General features: G+C 44.6%; 1 protein-coding gene across 1 annotated transcript in view; it reads left to right on the top strand.

Annotated features, from left to right (window-relative positions):
• The window catches only part of LOC126267916 (uncharacterized), a 376,167-nt gene extending 368,213 nt beyond the window's left edge, over window positions 1-7,954 (top strand). The window contains exon 4 of the mRNA XM_049973226.1: window positions 7,691-7,954. Within this exon, the coding sequence (XP_049829183.1) occupies window positions 7,691-7,954 (264 nt within the window). The remainder of the gene's footprint in view (window positions 1-7,690) is intronic.
• The last annotated feature ends 10,006 nt before the right edge of the window (window positions 7,955-17,960 follow it).

Below are 17,960 nucleotides of genomic sequence, written 5' to 3'. Positions count from 1 at the left end.
AATGAAGCTTCTTATTCGAAGAAGCCGTTAAAACATTCACCTACACCGACAGAAGGACACACGGAAACTTAAGTGTGGATGGTTGGTTGGTTGATTTAGGGGTGGGATCAAACAGAGATGTCATTGGTCCCATCAGATTAGAAAACGAAATCGGCCTTGCCCTTTCACAGGAACTATCCCAGCACTTGCCTGAAGCGATTTAGGAAAATCATGGAAAACTTAAATCACTATCAGGTTTTCACTGTGCAGCGGAGTGTGGGCTGATGTGAAACTTCCTGGTAAACTAAAACTGTGTGCCGGATCGACACTCGAAGGTTTTTTTTTTTATTGTCAGGCTAACTACCTTTGCTAACATACATTTTGTTTTACTACTGCATAAATAGTGACTACAATGTCCAAATGTTGACAAATAGTGGCTAATTAGAAAATTAATTAAGTAAGGAAATGCATAAAACTGAAAATGTCCAAATGAAAGACATGAAGACATCGTGGATAGTACAAATATAAAAGAAACATCATGCTTTTGTAGCAATGAAATGAAATTTTTGTCGGGGGGCGACACTTGCTCACGACCCGAAGTTCGATAGAGCAAGAGAGCCATCTATCGACTCTTTCTCGAGACGTTGGTGTAAGACGGGGTCGTCTTCTCGAAATTAACTAACGGTCCGTAAGTGTGATCGATGTCTATCTCATCTCTCACCCGTCACACCCCATCTGGCCGGCGGGTCGGTAAATGTAAGTCGCAAGTAATTAGCGAAGTCTTGCCTATATTTATTATGCTGTTGCAGCTTAGTGTGTCCATCGAGGAGAAAATGCCAAAAATTCACTTTGTCCTTTTCCGATTCGTTATAGACGTAGCCCACAACCATTCCCCGTACCCATGTCACTGCATTGGATTTTTGGCCCGGAAAATAAAATTGTTGGGGGAAAAAGAAGTGTGTCTGCTGAAATTATGTGAGGGGCGGAGCGTAACAGGAACGCCAATATCCGTTGTGCCAAGTACCACACTGGAGCCGTCCCACTACGTGCTAAACGAATTTCATCAGTGTCCACTGTTGCACAGCCTAAACATAATGGAGTGTCTGCCAAATGAATCGCGTGCAGCCGTTGATTCGTTGCGAACTTTTATTTACCACCACATACCATGTTGAGTTACCGACGTTGGGAGGTAAACGTTCCGTAGAATGCGCCATACCTGTCTCCAGTTCTTGTCTGGTTACTTCTTTTCTAGGGGCACCGGCGAAGTAAGAATTGGCATACATCTCGCGTCGTCGGTAGTTGCGTTGTTGGGAAGGATTCTCTGGCATAGCTAAACTCCATTTTCATGAAAGTTCACTAGACCATGTCCACCCTGAAGTCAGGAACTTTGCCTTTCGCGGGCAAGTGCTCTACCATCTGAGCTACCCAAGCATGTCTCACGCCTCGTCCTCACAGCCTCCGGCACACAGTTTTAATCTGCCAGGAAGTTTCGTATCAGCGCACACTCCACTGCAGAGTGTAAATCTCATTCTGGAAACATCCCCCAGGCTGTGGCTTAGCCATGTGACCGCTATATCCTTTCTTTCAGGAGTGAAAGTTCTGCAAGGTTCGCAGATCATCTTCTGTAAAGTTTGGAAAGTAGCAGACGACGTACTGGCAGAAGTAAAACTGTGAGGACGGGGCATCAGTCGTGCTTGGGTAGCTCAGTTGGTAGAGCATTTGCCCGCGAAAGGCAAAGGTCCCGCGTTCGAGTCTCACTCCGGCACACAGTTTTAATCTGCAAGGAAGTTTCGTAAATCAGGATGATGGGACGCGGGTTAGAACCACCGTCCTCCCGAATGCGGGTGCAGTGTGCTAACCACTGGGCCCCCTCGGTCTCGGATGACATAAAAGGTATTGAACCACTGGTCCTCAGTATAACACCTAAAAGATTCTTTCACGGATCGAACATGTACAAAGTTTGGACAAAAATATGGAGCCACCGCGAGAATTGCGTGCTCGAACATTAATGCATGTGCTGGTCAAGTCAACAGGTTGCGCTGTTGTATTAGACCACGGAAAGAACGTGTGCAATCATCTCACTACGTAGCAGGGGATAGTCGTGTTCAGAACAGCGCTCTGTGTACGTGCGAGTGTATTATGTCGGAGCAAAGTGAATTCTAACGTGCGCATATTGTTGGTGCGTGTATCGTGACTGTTCCTGTAACCACGGTCGCCGAAGTGTTTGTAGTTTCGAGAGGCACCTTTTTACCGCGTACAGGGAACGTGAAAAAGCATCATCCGCTAAATTACAGCACGGGGGACAGTGTCTGTTGCGTGATCACGAAGGAGTCACTGGAAAGAATTACGACGAAAAATAAAGAGAAAGACAGCTGAAAACTCGCTGTAGAACGGGCTGCCGCACTCGTGAACCCTATCAACATGAAGACAGCACGAAGGAAGCCAAGATTCCGTAGCAAACCATATACGACCTGTTTTTATCCGTATTCATGCATTCAGAGACTACTGGAAGCTGTTTTAAATGCCAACGATCTTCCTACTCCGTATTAGGCGTGGTAATCTGCTGCCGTTTTTGTATTTCCTTATTTTTATCCACCCCCTAAGTGCAATATATTTCGTTCTCCTTTCCGTTTTCCAATCCTTGCAATGACTTCACCGCCTTTATCAGCTGTTGAGGTCGTAGGAAATTTCAAGACTGGCAATGGCAAGGAAAGCGTTTCTGAAGAAGAGAAATGTGTTAACATCGAGTATAGATTTAAGTGTCAGGAAGTCATTTCTGAAAGTATTTGTATGGAGTGTAACCATGTATGGAAGTGAAACATGGACGATAAATAGTTTGGACAAGAAGAGAATAGAAGCGTTCGAAATGTGGTGCTACAGAAGAGTGTTGAAGATTAGATGGGTACATCACATAACTAATGAGGAGGTATTGAAAGGAATTGGGGAGAAGAGAAGTTTGTGACACAACTCGACGAGAAGAAAGGATCGGTTGGTAGGACATGTTCTGAGGCGTCAAGGGATTCCCAATTTAGTATTGGAGGGCATCGTGGAGGATAAAAATCGTAGAGGGAGACCGAGAGATGAATACACTAAGCAGATTCAGAGGATGAAGGTTGCAGCAGGTACTGGGAGATGAAGAGGCTTGCACAGGATAGAGTAGCATGGAGAGCTGCTACAAAGCAGTCTCAGGGCTGAAGACCGCAACAATAACGACAATCCGTATTAGCAATCCGAGAAAGTTGATAAATACACATGATGACAATTATTGAACTATATGAAAAAAAACGTAAATTAGATACAACCTACGGCGTGCGCACACTTTATTCAACATGTAAACGTCACTGCATATGTTCGGATTTTGGTTATGACATGTTCGTTATCCCTGCATTCATTGGCGATGATGTGGCGCAGACGAATAGCGAAATTCTGCATGACCCGCTGAAGTGTCGGAGCACCGACGCTGTGGATGACCTCCTGAATGGCTGTTGTTTTGGGTTATTACTATACACCTTGATTTAATATAGTCCCACAAAGAGGACTCGCAAGTGTTCAGACCCGGAGAATACGGCGGCCAATAGAGGCCCATGCCAGTGGCCTCTGGGTATCCCAGAGCCAGAATGCGGTCTCCAAAGTGCTCCTCCAGGACATCAGACACTCTCCTGCTTCGATGGGGTTGATCTCCGTCTTGCATGAACCAGATATTGTCGAAATCAGAGTAACTTCGCAATATGGGGATGAAATCATCTTATGAAAAACCTCCACGTACCGTTCGGTAGTCACCGTGCCGTCGTCAAATATCGCACCGGTTATTCCGTGACTGGACATTGCCCATCACACGGTCACCCTTTGAGGGTGAAGAGACTGCTCGATCGTGAAATGGCGATTCTCAGTCCCCAAATGCGTCAGTTTTGCTTATTGACGAACCCATCAAAATGAAAGTGATCTTCGTCGCTTAGCTTCTCTTGCGACTGTCATTTAGAACGAAAGCTCCGTCCCAATGTACTTCTTTGGAATATAAACTCTTTTGTGTTGTCTTAGAACAGTGCACTGAAGAAAAATTTGGCAACATGTCCATTTTCTTAGTGGCCGTCTCGTCAATGCCTTCCTGGATTTTAGGTATAATATAGAGAAAAAGAGAACATAGGCAGGCTGACCTTTAATGGTTGCTTAAGTGTACTCACTAGACTGATATGTAGCCATTGGCCGGCCGCTGTGGCCGTGCGGTTTTAAGCACTTCAGTTTGGAACCGCGTGACCGCTACGGTCGCAGGTTCGAATCCTGCCTCTGGCATGTATGTGTGTGATCTCCTTAGGTTAGTTAGGTTCATGTAGTTCTAAGTGCTAGGGGACTGATGACCTTAGATGTTAAGTCCCATAGTGCTCAGAGCCATTTTAACCATTTTTGTAGCCATTGTGTCAGAACGGAGTGTCTCATGGCCTTCACTGTAGTAATATGAGATGATAGCCTATCCAGTTGTTTCGAGTTCCTTGTAGGTGGCTGCAGCTTGACTGCGGTGAGACATACTTTTGGCAGCAATAGCGTTTCTGATCATCGTTGCTTATGCGTGTGGCCAAACTGCTGCGTGACCTCCCAGCTGGCGGGGTGTCTAGGCTCAGGTATAGCTGAGTGTGTCACTGTACGACTGCATCTTGTCTCCTCCTCCTCCTCCCAGCATTCGCCTTTCTTTTGATTTGGCAGTTTGGGTATTTCGTTCTTCCGTTCGAATTATGTATTCGCTAACGACTTTCATTGCCGCTGAGTAACGTCCTCTTGTCTCACGATAAAAAAGCTTGTTCTAGGAGCATTTTGCAATAACCCTTAGTTTGCTAGTATCCCGCACAGAAACGCTTTGTTCTGGTTAGTTGTAAATCTTCTCGTCTCTGGCTATGCGTTAGCGCCACAGACATGTCAACCAAACTGGCTCTTTGTGGATGTTCGTCTCGGGCGCCACGTCGTCGCAAGAAGCGGTGTTTCTTGTCTTGTCTGTGTACCAGACACAGTACAAACTGTTGCTAATTTTAACAACTGTGAAATCAGTTTTGTGGAAATTTCATAATTTCATGCTCTAAGGTGGTCAGTGAATGTTTAGTAACAGCTGTCGTAGATACTTTTTTTTATATAAAGCTCTGAGATCATGGCAACACTGTTTTTAATGGGCTCTGTATCTCTACTTTTCCATTTCGACCTTTGTAAAGCCCGTTCAGCATTACGGAATTGAATAAACAGAAGAAACGTCGAATAAGTAAAAATGAACGTACATGATTTAGAGAAATCAGGACATTCAGACATCTACAGGGATCCTAAGCAAATGCAGCCCGAAAACAATGGAAGTGGGTTACAGTACACTTGTTCGCCCAATGCTTGAGTACTGCTCACCGGTGAGGGATCTGTACCAGATAGGATTGATAGAAGAGATAGAGAAGATCCAAACGAGAGCAGCGCCCTTCGTTACAGGATCATTTAGTAATCACGAAAGCGTCACGGAGATGACAGATAAACTCCAGAGAGAAACCCTCAGTACCTCGGTACGGGCTTTTGTTGAATTTTCGGGAACATACCTTCAGCGAGGAGTCAAGCAGTATATTGGACCCTCCTACGTATATCTCGCGAAGAGACCATGAGGATAAAATCAGAGAGGTTAGAGCCCACACAGAGGGATACCGACAATCTTTCTTTCCACGGACAATACGAGACTGGAATAGAGGGGAGAACCGATAGAGATACTCAAAGTACCCTCCACCACACACCGTCAGGAGGCTTGTGGAGTATGGATGTAGATGTAGAGCGGTTGCGTCAACCGCCTCGGGCATCCGGACACCCTTAACAGCCAATCCAAACCCTCAATCTGTCACGCGCTACTAGCGCCCCTATCCACTACACCCACTGGTCGTAGCATTCGTCACAAAGGTTCGGAATATGTGGCGCATCCACTCTGAAATACCGACAGCCGTCCTCGCTCATAGATATAATTTTCTTCTACAGGTGTCTAAAGTCCGCGGGAGTAGACAAAGTTAGGGAACTGTGAGACTGTCTGTTTTGCGTGTGGTTTTCCTGGCGCCGAGCCAAGCGGGTAGCGTAACCAGCCGGCTAGGCGCCCAGCGGGCAGAGCGGCACTATGCTTTGTTAATTTTTTCAAACTGCTGCACCCTTGAGCCCCCGGTTCGCGATGCACGCTCCCCGGTTAATGGCTGACGCTACAGATCAGACTTCATTAATAATTATAGTACAGAGTTACATCACCAGTTAAAGTTACATTCTCAGCAAGTGTATTTTTTCATCATTATTAACTTTACGACAGGAGCGGGTATACAATGCGAATGGCATATTACTATATACATAACTAGATCTAGACTGGGACTTAGCATCTATTCCACAATGCCAGGTCTTGTAAGCAATGACATCTCGGTCGGCGAATGACTCAAGTCCAGGAAGAGAGAGGCGTTCCCACATCGGACGATTGCGAGAGTAAACCATCCACTTCCGGTACTCCCTGTGCCAGCCTCGAGACTGAAATTAACTCGACATCCACGGAAAAAAATCGGTCCATTCAATATAACACTTTGTGCAGTACCATTTGTGCCAAGTCTATTTTCGAGGCTAATTATGTGTTTGTAGACAGGCATGCGGTGGCGGCGTTGACGATAGACACGCCGACGAGGCATAGTGTTTCAATGTTGTTGCAAATAGAGCTCACAGCAGAATGATTCCGCTGGCGTGCACTGCCCGCTTATACAGGGTGTTACAAAAAGGTACGGCCGAACTTTCAGGAAACATTCCTCACACACAAATAAAGAAAAGGTGTTATGTGGACATGTGTCCGGAAACGCTTAATTTCCATGTTAGAGCTCAGATTAGTTTCGTCACTATCTACTGTACTTCCTCGATTTCATACGGGATCCTCTTCATGTGCTGCTAGAAGATGTGCCTTTACAAGTACGACACAACATGTGGTCCATGTACGATGGAGCTCCTGCACACTTCAGTCGAAGTGTTCGTACGCTTCTCAACAACAGAATCGGTGACCGATGGATTGGTAGAGGCGGACGAATTCCATGGGCTCCACGCTCTCCTGACCTCAACCCTCTCGACTTTCATTTATGGGGGCATTTGAAAGCTCTTGTCTACGCAACCCCGGTACCAAATATAGAGACTCTTCGTGCTCGTATTGTGGACGGCTGTGATACAATACGCCATTCTCCAGGGCTGCATCAGCGTATCAGCGATTCCATGCGACGGAGGATGGATGCATGTATCCTCGCTAACGGAGGACATTTTGAACATTTCCTGTAACAAAGTGTTTGAAGTCACGCTGGTATCTTCTGTTGCTGTGTGTTTCCGTTCCATGATTAATCTGATTTGAAGAGAAGTAATAAAATGAGCTCTGACATGGAAAGTAAGCGTTTCCGAACACATGTCCACATAACATTTTTACTTTCTTTGTGTGTGAGGAATGTTTCCTGAAACTTTGGCCATACCTTTTTGTAACACCCTGTATAGAGAACGATTGACCTTCGTTCGTGAACTGTTGTCGGATGACTGAGACTGACGCCTGCCTTACGAGATTACCTCGCCTATCATTTTTCGATGGACACTTGAGACATCGGGAGTCCGACAGCGTTGTTCAGAGTGTTGTGGCGGTCTGCTCGCGCTTCAACCAGTGACCGCCAACAGACAGCCGACTGACTGTGCACGTGTGCTTCGGTGTGCGCAGAGGGTGCTGGCGATGGCGGACAAGCTGTGCGCCGTGGCGGGCCTGGGCGTCGGCGTCGGCGTCGGCGTCGGCGTCGGCGTCGGCGTCGGGCTGGGCCTGTGCTGCGCGTGCCGTCGGCCCATCTGCGACCGGTACATCATGCGCGTGGCCGACGCCTCGTACCACGAGCGCTGCCTGCAGTGCTGCGTGTGCGGCGCGCGACTCGCCCACACCTGCTTCACCAGGGACCACAAGCTCTACTGCCGCATCGACTACGACAGGTAGGCGCCGACCACCAGACCACCACCTCACTTCGCCTGCTCCCCATCGCACCCCCCTCACGTTTAGTTGTAAGTTGGCACAGTGGATAGGCCTTGAAAAGTTGAACACAGATCAGTCGAGGAAACAGGAAGAAGTTGTGTGCAACTATGAAAAAATAAGCAAAATATACAAACTGAGTAGTCCATGTACAAGATATGCAGCATCTAGGAACGTGTGAGCTCAGGAGCACCGTGGTCCCGTCGTTAGCGTGAGCGGCTGCAGAATGAAAGGTCCTTGGTTCAAGTCTTCCCTCGAGTGAAGAGTTTACTTTTGCAAAGTTATGATCTGTCGGTTCGTTCATTGACGTCTCTGTTCACTGTAATAAGCTCAGTGTCTGTGTTTTGGGACAGCACCGCAAAACCGTGCAATTAGTAGACGAAAGGACGTGCCTCTCCAATGGGAACCGGAAACATTTGATCGCAAGGTCATAGGTCAACCGATTTCTCCACAGGAAAACACGTCTGATATATTCTATACGACACTGGTAACGGCATGTACGTCACATAACAGGAATATGTTGTCGACCCACATAACTTGTACACTTGGCGAATTGTTAGAAAGATTCTTGTACCTTGCCCGATTTAGGTTTTCTTGTGGATGTGATAATCAGTTCCAAAAAAGTGTTGAAAACATAAGAGTTTGTCACGTAAACTGCAACAAATCAATGCAACAGTTTCACAGTCGCGCAGTTTTCCCTGTGCTCCGTCAAAAGATATATGTTTTTAACGTTTTCAAACTTTTCCGTGTGCAGACCGTCAAATTCTGCATATGTCCAAGCAAATCTGAACATGTCCTGGAATTTTGGACAGCGAAGTTGATTATGTGTGAGTGCGTGAACTTTGATAATTGTCTGAAAATAAAAAATTAAACTTTTCACTTGAGGGAAGATTTAAACCAAGGACTTCTCGTTCTGCAGCTGATCACGCTAACCACGGGACCACGGCGCTCTTGAGCTCAGTCTCTCCTTGATGTTGCCTATCTTGCACATGGACTACTCAGTTTGTATATTTTGCTTATTTTTTTCATAGTTCAACACAAATTCTTCCTGTTTTCTCGATTGATCTGTGTTCAGTTTTTCAAGGCCTATGCACTGTGCCAACTTATAAATAAATCTGAGGGGGGTGCGATGGGGAGGTTTCCCTGTCAGTATCGCTAGAGCGGCCGGTCTCGTTGCTGTGACAATCTCCATCAAAGCGCATCTATCATAGCAGCCTGTCTGATCAAAAATATCTGGACACTGTTGCTGAACACTAATACGAGACTTGTCTGCCATTTGCTTTTGGTTGGTTGTTTGATTTGGGGTGAGGGGACCAAACACCAAGGTCTTCAGTCTCTTCGGATTAGGGAAGGACGGGGAAGAAAGTCGGTCGTGGCCTTTCAAAGGAACCATCCCGGCATTCGCCTGGAGCCATTTAGGGAAATCACGGGAAAACTAAATCGGGATGGCCGGATGTGGGTTTAAACCGTCTTCCTCCACAATGCGAGTGAAATGTGCTAACCGGTGCGCCACCTCGATCTGTCATTTGCTTTTGAGATGGGCTTGAACTCTGGTAGAGACACTTTCAGTGAAGTGTCTGAACGTCTTTGGATGCATGGCGGCCCGCAGAGGCGAAACCAAAAAAGCCAGTGATGTTGGACGCTGGTGTCCACAGCGAATTCGACGTTCTAATCACTCCGAAAGTGTTCCACTGGGTTCAGATCGGGACTGTAGCCAGGATAGTCCATTTCAGGAACGTTAATGTCCTCAAACCATTACCACACATGTGCTCCTTCATGACAGGGTGCAGTGTCATTCTCATACAGACAGTAGTCCTCTGCAGATTGTTGCTCTGCGTTACACGGTACACAGTGCCTCCAGAAAAATGTATGCACACTTTAAGGATCGCAAAATATTACTTATGTGTCTATTTTACATGTAATAATTGATCACACGTTTTACAACCTTAAGTTTAGCACACGGTTACTTTAAATGTCCAAAATGTTCGCCGTTGGCGGAATAGTAGAACGACAAGAGGTTGCCATAACTACGTCAGTCAGTGTTACAGTGGACATCGCTGCACATGTCGCTGTAATCTCCTTGTGACGTTCCTGCATCGTGCGCAGCTTACGTTGATAGACGTTATCTATCACAGTTCTGTGCACGTAAAAGTCCATAGGTGTTAGATCTGGCGACCGTGGACGGAACTCTTCGTCCAATCCAATGCCCCGGAAAACTGTTATCTGGGAAAGCTCATACGGCTAGGTGGTAGTGTGATGGCGCCCTGTTGGTAGAAGACCTTTTCATCAGCTCCATGAAGCGTGCGTACGCCTGGCGAAGTTGACGTGTGTAACATTTCCAGGTACACGTCTCCAGTGACAGTAGCATCAAAGAGAAAGGGTCCTACTAGGCCGCTACACGATAGTCCACGCCACACCGAACCCCTGGTAGATTAACAGTTTTATCCACATAAACATGTGGATTTTGCCGGTCGGGGTGGCCGAGCGGTTCTAGGCGCTACAGTCTTGAACCGCGCCACCGCTACGGTCGCAGGTTCGAATCTGCCTCGGGCTTGGATGTGTGTGATGTCATTAGGTTAGTTAGGTTTAAGTAGTTCTAAGTTCTAGGGGATTGATGAGCTGAGAAGTTAAGTCCCATAGCGCTCAGAGCCATTTGAACTATGAACAGTACACACTGTTATGCCGATTCAGGGTGCCATTGAGTTTAAATAGTGCCTCGTCAGTCCAAACTACCTTAGTCACAAGTTGTTTGTCATTAGTTACCGTTTGCTGATACCATTCGCAAAATCGCATTCGGCAATCATAATCGTCATCATTAATCGCATGCAGTAATCGTGGAATGTGAACTTTCCACTTGGCAGCTTTCAGAATTCTTCGTACACTTGTACTGCTAACCCCCACTTCACGGCCACATTGCGTAGCAGACCTCTGTGGAGAATTAAGAAACGTTTCCAACGTGAGAGCCGACGAAGCAGGACTTGTAGCTGTATACTGTCTTCCTGATCTTCCTTTGAGAATATCACAAATCGTTTCATGCAATTCAAGCTTGTCAGTGATGCGTTTCATTCTTTTGCGGGTTGGCGGTTCTGTTTCAAACTCCCGCCTTCACTGACGTTGCACTTTAACGGCGTTATCAAACTTGAAAAACCACTTCACAACACATTTTCGCTGGTCGAATGACAAGCGTGCTCCAGCCATCTTGTTTTCTCAACATCGAGATGAAACTAGTAACATCTGTTCAGCTAAAGACCATACTGCAACACACTCGTAACTCAAATAGAACGAGAATATCTAAATATCTATAGAGAGTGACAATTAGAGAGTGTGCACATTTTTCTCCGCCTCTTGTGACTCTTGGTGGTCCACTCCGCTTTAAACAGGGTGTGCGGGTACTTTTGATCAGCTAATGTACACGCAATTACTTCCGCAATTCCGGAAAAATAGTGAAAACAGTAACATCTCTGGAAACCGCAAAGCACATATATAACAACTGAGTATAACACTCCTCCATTGAAGCTGCCTGAAACTGTTAGAGGCAAACCAGCACCACGGTTGCGCCGCCTCCAAATGACACACGTTGATACACAGACGCGGACCCAAGGGTGCGGTCATTAGCGTCCTTACCGCCTCCTGTCAAATGTTTAGTAAAATCTTTGGCACATTTACAATCAAACATTTTCAAATTTATCATCCAATTCTTAGATAAAAGACCAAAGTTAAGTGCCTCGGTAATGCTATTCGCTATCGAGTCAAACTGCGATTTCCGTGACAAATCGCAACTAAGAGTCGCAAGTAGCAACTAAAAAGCGCAGTTAACATTCTTTTCCTAGTGCCATCCGTTGAACGACGTACGTACTTCGTTATGAGAGCCTTGTGCCTCACGAGATCGGTGTTCTGTATCTGCATATGAAGGACTTATTTCATTAGTGGTACAAGTCCATTTTTGTTCATTTTGAGATACAGAGTCATAAAGTTAAATGAGCGCTGAAAAATCTGCAGGTGAGATACCAGAAATATTCAAGCATATGGCTTCTTGCTATAGATGAACCTTTATTTATGTTTGTTTGGATCATTAATTTAAGAAGCATTATAGACAGAAATGTGGAAGTAATGGACTTGTACAACTATTGAAACAAGCCCTTCACATTATATGACGAGATGCACATTCAGTATCCATTATGGTTGGTCAAACACAGCTGTGACTCTGAATGTATTATATTAATAAGAAGCAACATTGCCTTTTCTCCTGAAAATATCAAGTAACGTAACAAATGTGTTTGATTCTGCTTCCATAATGACAGTTTTGGTTAATACTCCACATGCCTACAGGACTTCACAATGTTAATACAGAAGAACTCAGACATCTGTATAAGTGTAGAGAAATGAAAACAGTATTATTGAGTCATATGAATGCCTCACTTTTGTTCCGACACAGTTCAAGACTCGGGATAAAAGTTTTACACCTGGTGTTCTACATGGCAACTTCACACACAATAAATTTTTGCCGACACTACTACCACCTACATAAGTAAGCTTTTCCTGTGTTACTTTCAAGTACTGCACTTAAGCTATTCCTGATTTAACTGGAAGATCTTTACTTCCCACTTTCATATCAACAGCCTCAAAACGCATATTGTAGACTTTGGGATATGTTACAGGTAAGTGTCACACCAAGATTGTGGAAAAGGGGGGGTGGGGGCGGCATGTCACTCTCCAACTAGTTACTAGTGTATACCAGTAAATAAGTGTCGGGAAATTACGGGTATAGGACGGCTTAAACATGTGGAAAATGAGATTTTCGTTATTCACTCACTGTATTTAACATTTACTATTCCTTTAAAATCGCACAACTTCAATAAAACATAGTTTAATCACTCATCTGCTCACTTATATCACAATTATGTCAATTTTAAACTGAAAATCCTGTAAGAGCTGTCTTGAATCTTCACGAGTCTCTCTCAACAGCCTTGATGAGGATAGATACTTACAGCAACCAGTAATCACAGTCAGAACTGTGTCTGCAAAATCACAAGGATTATTAAACAATTTTTGCTGTCACTAATTACAAGCAATATAATTGACAGAGTAGATTGCTAATATTTGCTGTAATGAAAGCCACTCAATGGGGTAAATTTCACATTGGCAAGAACGATCTCACTGAAGTAATTAAGTCAATCGAAACACTTAGAAACTAACATCTCGTCTGACGAAAACGGTCTAAAGACGCAGTGGCAATTTCTCCAGATGTGTTGACAACGATATTTTGAGTTATCATTTTACTGAGTGACTGAAATGTAGTTCAGGTACCTGTGAATACAACAATATGTTAGAATTCATTTTATAAACACGACTTATTACGCAACTGGATGGCTACTTACATATTAATTACACTATTAATATTTTCACAGTTGTTTCTTTAATACAAAATGAAAGCCAACGGAAGAACAAACTTAAAACATACTTACCAATGACAGTTTTGTTTAGATGTAACTTTCTGTGTGGACAGATGTAACTTTTTCATAAGGTGGTAAGTCGCAGAAATCGCAGGAGTCACAGAAATTGCGGAAGTAGCAGAAGTCGCAGAAATCGCAGAAGTTGCAGAAGTCGCAGAAGTAGCAGTAGTCGCAGAAATCGCAGAAGTAGCAGAAGTCACAGAAATGGCGGAAGTAGCAGAAATCGCAGAAGTAGCAGTGGCGGAGGGTTACACGACCTATGTTCCTTAACTGCGACTCTTAACTGCGACAAATCACAGTTAAGAATAACAGATACTGAAAAGTAGCATTCACAGAAATCACTGATGTCGGAAAATCGCAGTTTAGCCCACCACTAGTCTGGAGAGAACTGGGGCCTTCTTCTCTCGCGCAGCGTTCTTATATATAAAGCCGCGGTGCGGACGGCTAAGGGAACGCCTGATTAAATCCGCTGTCCCGACTAGCCACTGGGCTAGTAATGCACCACTTTAAGTTATCAAATAAATCATTGCTTCCTTTTCTGTGGGCCAATGAAGCTTTCAATTTAAATGTGCAATCAGCACACAGGTAAGTAATCATAATAAAAGTCTGACATGACTAAGTCCAATATTTTGGGCGGGAGAATTAATTTAATTACACTACACGCAGTAGACGAGCTCTGAACTTGCCCTTCGGAGATACGCTATCGCTATAGTTTTATAGTTATTCAGTTGAAACTTCTCACATCGTTATGATTGTAGCGTATCTCCCTTCTTCTTAAATTTAAACATCCTAGCTTTATTTATTCGCCCACTTAATCTATCTTGCTTCCTTAATTTTTAAGACAAAAACCATAAAATCATGAATTTCAACTAAAATTTTAATTTGTGAGATCCAGAATACTGTTTCTACTAAATTATTATGCAAACGGAATCTGAATATGAATTTTTAAGTTTCTAGCTCTTTTCTGTTGTGCCAATGCTTTTTACAGAAAAATGTCTAAATTTCGAAAGTGGTTACAGTTATTGAACTGATACTCAACACATACTGATTTAGTATTACTCCTGACATGCTAGAAACGTTTCAGGTTATTTACTTGATTTTTGAAGTATTGCGCAACATTTATGACATCAGAGCTAGTTACAGCGGACTGGCTGGAACACAATGGAAAGACTGATGTGAATTTTATACGGCGTGAGTAGGCTGCTTCCCTACATAGTGATAGAGAATATATCTGCAATAGTTAACTAATTTAAAACAAAGATACATTTCATCCTCTACACTGAAGGATGAAATGGGTCTTTTGAGATCCAGCTCTTTATGAAGCCTCGGTTTCTTTCAATCGAAAAGCAGATGAGCTGACAGTGGGGCAGGAGGGGTGCCCAATGAGCAATGTAACTGGATGGAATTACCAGTGTCTGCGTTTGCCTCATGACCAAGAGAATAATTTCACTGTTGTTAAAAGTGTCGCAAGCAAAAATATGAATGCCTAGTGCATGTCAGTGCATCTGCTAAAGAGTAAGGCCGACGCCGTTCTCGAGCCAGTTCACCAACCACGTTCTGGAGTTAGAGTCTGTAGACGCATCTCTTTGCTTAAAACACACCATCTCTCTACTCGAATTCCAAATTGCAACCAAGTTACCACTGACGTTGTTGATCATGAGTTGTAAAGTTAAATTGCCAATTAAATAAAACTTCGTAATCTGTAACTTTCCTGTTATCTGTATGGGTTACTGGTTACTGTACATGGCTGCTTAAATAACAGTACCTTAGAAACCATTTGGAATAGATATATACTTATATGGATATGGTGTCCGAAAGAACAGACACCATATCCGTATAAGTCTATAGTTCTTCTGTGCGGATGCACACATATTACCCGAACTCTTACAGGACTTGGTAAGAGTGTCTTACACGAGTAATGATCGTGTTGGGTAGGGACACTACGAATGTATTGTGTGGATATAAAAGGTGAAAATGTGGCTCTCGTGGGAGGCATGCGCGAGATAGTCCCTTCAGAGCACTATCCACTATGCCCTTGGGGCTCAGATCGATAGGGCGTCTGCCGTGTAAGCAGGAGATCCCGGGTTCGAGTCCCGGTCGGGCCACTCATTTTCACCTGTCCCCGTTGATACGTATCAACGCCCGTCAGCAGCTGAAGGTATTAATGTACAGGCTGAGTCACCTGACTTTACCGCTGGATATATTTCGTAAACCACATCAAATACTGACGAACCGATCCCACAGACCGAACGTGAGGAGAAGGGCTAGTGTAATTGTTTAATACAAACCATACAAAAATGCACGGAAGTTTTTTTTAACACAAACCTACACATCCGGAGATATTGTAAACTAAAGTTGACGCTTGAGTACGACACCTCCGCTGTTCGATCGTGTTTATCGGAGAGCACTGCAACATACATCGCGTTTCTACAGAATGATCTGCCAACGTTGCTCGAAAATGTCCTACTGGAAACGCGTTGACGTATGTGGTATCAGCATGATGGTGCACCTGCACAGTCCGCAATTAACACTAGACTGACCCTTGACAGGATGTTCGACGGGCGTTTCATAGGACGTGGAGGACGCATAAATTGGCCAGCCCGTTCTCCTGATCTTACACCTCTGGACTTCTTTCTGTGGGGTACGTTAAAGGAGGATGTGTTCCGTGATGTGGTACTCAAGCGTCAACTTTAGGTTACAATATCTCCGGATGTAATTAACAATTATCAATGCAACAAACGGCACTAATTACGTATTTGTTTATATGTTCAGATGTGCTAACAAACGTAACGGGGTTCCATTTAAAAAAACGTAGGTTTGTGTTAAAAAAACATACTTCCGTGCTTTTTTTATGATTTGTATTAACCAATTACACTAGCCCCTCTCCTCAAGTTCCGTCTGTGGAAGCGGTTCGTCAGTATTTGATGTGGTTTACGAAATATATTCAGCGGTAACGTTAGGTGATTCACCCTGTATAATTCTATTTTGGAATAGAGTATATGTTTATCTTTTCTCCATCTCAACTAAGTCTTATTGCCTCTCGTGGCTCCTCTGCGTTGTTTATAAAAGGTGGCACACACCTTCAGCGCACGGTCGAACGCAGGAAATCCCTGCGTTACACTAGTTAGGGCGGGAGCTCAGCATCCGCTTTTAAACTGAGCACTGTGCCGTGGTTTCCCCTCACTTAGGGGCAACGATCTGTTGAACGTAATGGAGCTGACACGAATCGTTCGCCCTGCTCCGAATAGGCTGCTGTCGACTGCGGCAGCTGCGACAGGAGTCAGTTTATAATCCCGCCAGCAGATTTCGCGCCGACCGTAATGGGCTTACGACAGCCGCCGGCCAGGATTACAGCGCGAGGCGTTGCTCCCCCGGAGAATTAACCGATCGCTGGCAGAGATGATAAACACTCGACTCAGGTCAGCGCTCGCTCCCTCTAGGGAGCACGGAGCCGGTAAGCACCGCCCAACGTACCAGCGTTCGGGGAAATCGAACCGCATAAGTCTCCAGGGCAGCTGAGGAGGTCTCTGCAGAGATAAGCCCTGAAACAGCCCCCTCACACTGGTGTCAATAATTCACTGAAGTTAGCGCGTCTGCGACGGAACGCATGCGCACTGGGCAACTACTGAGGCTGAATTTGCTATTGTCGTTCCCAGAAATGATCTAGGTCAGGTTTCTTATTTGTAGAGAAGATGCAGGAATTATAAGGGAGGAAGGAAAGATGGAAGTTTAGAATTTGGCGTCCCGTCGATATCGAGGTAATTAGAAGCTCGGAGTGCTTCAAGGATGGCTAAGGGAACCGGCCGTGTCCTTTCAGAGAAATCGTCCCAGTATTTGCCTGTAGGGAAAACGCGGAAAACCTCAGTCTGAACTGCCTGACACGAATCTTGTCCGATGCGAGTCCATTGTTATAACAATTGCACCACCACCTCGGCAACGATATCTAAGTACATTTTATAGAGTTTCATCTACTAAATACTATTCTGTTGTTTGCTTGTGCACTCGAATGTTTCAGTTATCTGAAACGTTGTTAGATGGCAGGAAAGCTGTCCACACCCGACGAGAATGAACTGTATACTTTCGTATTTAGCTTATCACGTAAGTTATGAATTGGGGAGATTAACTGTGTCCCTATCGTGCACAAATACTAATGTCACTTGGGTGTGAAAATTCATAGTAAAACTGATTTTGTATAGGCTAATCCCTCATAGAAATGTGAAACCATGCTTCCAGTTGTATGGCCTCAAAACGAGCACCCACTGTCCAACTTCCTGCCCTGACCGTGCCTGAAGCATTAGATTTATTTCCTACTGCAGGCGTAATTCGAACTCGTCTGCGTGGCCACAGGGAAGTGGCTCCGAAGTGATATTAGATTAAGTGCAAAAGAGGACAGTACATCTCCACTGATAATAACTGTTGCTCGCTGACTATTTCAAACAAGTATAATTTTCAAAAAAGAAAGGACCACAATTACAACAATAATGGAATTCATACAATGATCGGTCAGTCGTGAAAAACGG

Source organism: Schistocerca gregaria, chromosome 4 (assembly GCF_023897955.1).
Source record: "Schistocerca gregaria isolate iqSchGreg1 chromosome 4, iqSchGreg1.2, whole genome shotgun sequence".
NCBI classification, from domain to species: domain Eukaryota; kingdom Metazoa; phylum Arthropoda; class Insecta; order Orthoptera; family Acrididae; genus Schistocerca; species Schistocerca gregaria.
Note: the sequence above shows the minus strand (reverse complement) of the source record. Positions and strands in the feature narration are given on the sequence as shown.